This window comes from Cyclopterus lumpus, chromosome 20 (genome assembly GCF_009769545.1).
Source record: "Cyclopterus lumpus isolate fCycLum1 chromosome 20, fCycLum1.pri, whole genome shotgun sequence".
Taxonomy (NCBI): Eukaryota; Metazoa; Chordata; class Actinopteri; order Perciformes; family Cyclopteridae; genus Cyclopterus; species Cyclopterus lumpus.
The window spans coordinates 8,867,282-8,871,016 of record NC_046985.1 but is presented as its reverse complement, the minus strand read 5'-3'; the positions used below and the strand labels follow the sequence as shown (position 1 = coordinate 8,871,016).

General features: G+C 41.0%; 1 protein-coding gene across 1 annotated transcript; it reads left to right on the top strand.

Annotated features, from left to right (window-relative positions):
- The first annotated feature begins 2,512 nt into the window (after positions 1-2,512).
- On the top strand, positions 2,513-3,663 carry urad (ureidoimidazoline (2-oxo-4-hydroxy-4-carboxy-5-) decarboxylase). Its single transcript, XM_034560434.1, has 3 exons — positions 2,513-2,564; positions 2,842-3,068; positions 3,200-3,663. Exons 2-3 carry the CDS (start codon positions 2,888-2,890, stop codon positions 3,547-3,549), a joined length of 531 nt encoding a protein of 176 aa, XP_034416325.1. The 5' UTR covers positions 2,513-2,564; positions 2,842-2,887; the 3' UTR covers positions 3,550-3,663.
- Positions 3,664-3,735: the final 72 nt, after the last annotated feature.

Below are 3,735 nucleotides of genomic sequence, written 5' to 3'. Positions count from 1 at the left end.
TCCGATCTGTCAGCAGCGTTGGTAGTTTTCATTAGGTGTTGAATGGTGGTGATGATGTAGTCGATGGTCGTTTTGGATAGGAGAGTGACAAGGGCACTTCGACCTCCCCTTGAACCAGACTGGTGTATCTGCTTGCTCTTTTCGATGCAGAGAAGTGAGGTGTTCCTTGAGACAGACGTCATACTTTACCCAGTAAAACTATCATTTCCAAAAAGTTACCATGGTCAATGGTGTCGTCATCAAGTGTGTATGCTGCCTCTCCCTGTTGGCCTCTGTAGCTCAAACCTCTTTTGCCGATGAGCTTCATCACATCTTTAATGCGCTCCAACACTTGTCGCCTCCTGCGATCCTGGATCGTGCTTCTTGAGGATCTGAGGAAATATGCCTCAGCGCAACCTCTGTGTCGGTGGCTCTTCTCATGCTCTTCAACTCTCTGGTGTGTGAGGTTGGACATGCCAGTGATGAAAGAGCTGCTTTCTCTGGGATTAGCAAAAGCCAGGCAAAGGGAACAGAAGAGGGCTTCTTGGTCTTGACTGTATGATAGCCATTTTCTGTTTGTGCCATCTTTGCAAAACAAAGCTCTCTGCACTACAGACTTGTCTGCCTTCTGCTGGGGGTGAAAACTGAAGAAGAGGTCTAATGTGTCTGACTTCAGCCTGGTGAAATAATCAAAATCTTGGCCTTCACTTTCTGGGTCATCATGCCCTTGACTATTTCTGTCATCCTGGCTGCTGTCATCTTCACCCTACATGAGTGGTAAGTAGGGATTATTATGTTAGCATGTTAAACCATTGACCACAACCACAACACTATCAGCAAACTATGGTAGTATTTAGTATTAGTACCCAAGGTGAAAAGTACACTTAAGTACATTAAATTTAAGTGTACTAAGTATACTTTTTTGTACTTAATTTTCCACTATTGATTAGTACACTCAAAGTGTATTAGATAAGTATACTTTAAATACATGTGCTAAATTGAAATACACTATTTTTGTACTTAATATATTAAAATGTGACTTACCGTGTACCCTAAGTTGTACTTTAATATACTAAGTGTACTTTTTTGTACTAAAATGGCACACACTGAAGTTGTACTTAAGTACATGCAAGTATACTTATCTGTACTAATTACTGTATGGCCCTGGGTGTTATCTTGGCTCCGAGGCCCCTGGCTGCTGCTTCAGCAGCAGAATCATCAATCTAGATAACATATTAACATTGTTTATAATGTTAGTGTTGTGTGTAACACAGTGATTTTAGCATAACAAGCTAGCTGGTTAACTTAAGCGGTATTTGACACAAGTTATTAGAAATTATAAGATTTCCCTCTTTACAACTACCACCATCGATAGCTGCCAGACACATGTAGAGGAAGGAAAAGTACACAACACGCATGGGAGGTGTAGTGGAGAAGCAAGTATACAAGTACTTTGAATCAATGTATACTTAAACGTACTCCTGCAAATAAAAGTATTTACTGTAGTTCCTTTGGGCAGTAGCGGGTGTAGTTTCACTGCCTCGCGGGGCAGTAAGAAGTCCGGCTTTCTGTTTATACCAAGCATTATACATCTATGGTATCGGACGCTGATTTACAAGCACACTTTTTATCTGCGGAGATGTTATATTATGAACAACTGTAATATTTGATATAGAACATGTTCTTATTTTCTGATAAATGGTTGACATTGGTATACTGAGTCAGGAATTTACTAAAGAAGGGCAAATGTACAACTACTCACCAAAATAATTTTCTTTATCTTTGGACGATATCCTATACATGTTATTTAGGATTGTTTGCCACTCTGTCAGGGTTGACCCAACTCCACTCAGTTAGTTTGTTTTTCCTTCAGAATAAGGTATGTGTGGTTTCTATTTCTTCAGATAGACTGGAAGAAGTTTGGTCCTCGCCACAAAAGTTCCTTCTAACAAACAAGGTAAAAGAGGTTTCATTTGAGTAGATCCTTATATGCTACCTAAAAGTGAAATAGTGACCAAGATGTAAATAGATTTGCTGTGAATTGCATCCTGGAACTTGTTCTGCATTTATGTTATATAAATAAATAATACCTAATAAACATGATTGCAGCAACAAAGAGGTTAATGCATTTAAATGTATTAATCACATTTTTATAATTAAAAAAGGTTAATAAAAAAATCAACTTCAATTTTGTATTTATGAATATGGAATAATAAAATGTGTTCCACAAAACAGAAAAGCTATAATAATAGTTATTGTATCTTAAAGTCAATAAATAATCGTACACTCGCGTGTTTATTTCTAGGTAATTGGTTTATTTTACATTAGATATGTTTTATCTCTGCAGCCTTTTTGTCTTTGGCACTGCTTTTCGTTTTGTTTTCGCAATGCTGCACCTGTATGTGAGTAATTCTGATGTTTTCTCTTGATACAATGCTAACAATGTAAAAGATTAGAAAGGGAAAAAAGTATGGGCGTATTCATTGTGAGGCGTTGGGGAAATACAGGAAGTGCCTTTAAACGCGCAGTTTACCTGAAAGGCTGCTGTTGCCAACGGGGAGAAACATTTTGAAGAATTCCACACGGTAATTCAGTCACTTATGTGGCAGTATGGACACATTTGTGTTCTCTGTCAAATTAAGTTATTTCTAAGTTTGGTAGATCAGCACAATGCAGCCTGAATTTACAGTTCAGTGGTTTTAGCTAGTTACCTGTTTTATTCGAAGAAAATAAAAATCCCAGAAAATAAATCAACATCAAATGATTGGCACATATCATACAAGGAGCATATTAACCACCGGCCTATAGGGGGCTTGACATGTGTGTCCACTGGTGCATTGACCCTTGTTGTCTTGTCCGAAGGTCAATACAGACTGCCTGTGCAACTACTGAAGAGAGTCCCGTGCACATGAACATGGACATCGCCACCGTAAATGCTCTTACCTATGAGGATTTTGTGAATCTGTTGGGCAATGTCGTGGAGAAATGTCCCATAATAGCAGCTGCTGTGTGGTCGGTCCGTCCCTTTTTAACCTTAACTGCGTTGGAGGCTGCAATCTGTGAATTCATCGATGCTCTCCCAGAATCAGGTGAGAAGTTACGTTTAGTTACGTTTTGTCTTTGTGATTTGCACTTTGGCCCTGAAACGTGATTTACTCCCCGGGGCAAAGTCACTGATGAGACATCATTAAGACATTGTATTGGTTCGTGCCCCCTGCAGGTAAAGAGGGGCTCCTCAGGTGCCACCCTGACCTCGCGGGCAGGGACCTCCAGAGCGGCACCTTGACTCGGGAGTCGCGCGAGGAGCAGGCAGGAGCCGGGATGGACGCGTTGAACTCCGCGGACGCCTCGCGCATGGCCCGTCTCAACGAGGAGTACAAGGAGCGTTTCGGGTTTCCGTTTGTCATCTGCGCCCGGATGAACGACAAGGCGAACATTTTACGGCAGCTGTCCGAGCGCTGTCGGAACGAGCGCGCGGTGGAGAGGGCGCGCGGAATCGAGGAGGTGAAGAAGATATGTCGCCTGCGTCTTGAAGCTCTCGTGCTCACTGACGCTGCAAACAAGTTATGAACCTTAACTACTGGTGTTGTATCGGATGTATCCGGTTCCAGATTAACCACCCGGATGTAAAGACTGGCATTGCAGGCTATAGGCTGTGTGATATTTGCTTTATTCCAAACATGTGTTATTCATGCGTCATATTGTACAGTTCATTTTTTTTAACAATAAAATAAGTGTACATTTGATTCTAATTTA

What these genes read in the sequence shown, in the direction of transcription:
- urad (XM_034560434.1), top strand. Translation starts at nt 2,888, where the DNA reads ATGAACATGGACATCGCCACCGTAAATGCTCTTACCTATGAGGATTTT. An exon ending in CGATGCTCTCCCAGAATCAG is followed by an intron (nt 3,069 to 3,199) that starts GTGAGAAGTTAC and finishes TGCCCCCTGCAG; the next exon opens with GTAAAGAGGGGCTCCTCAGG.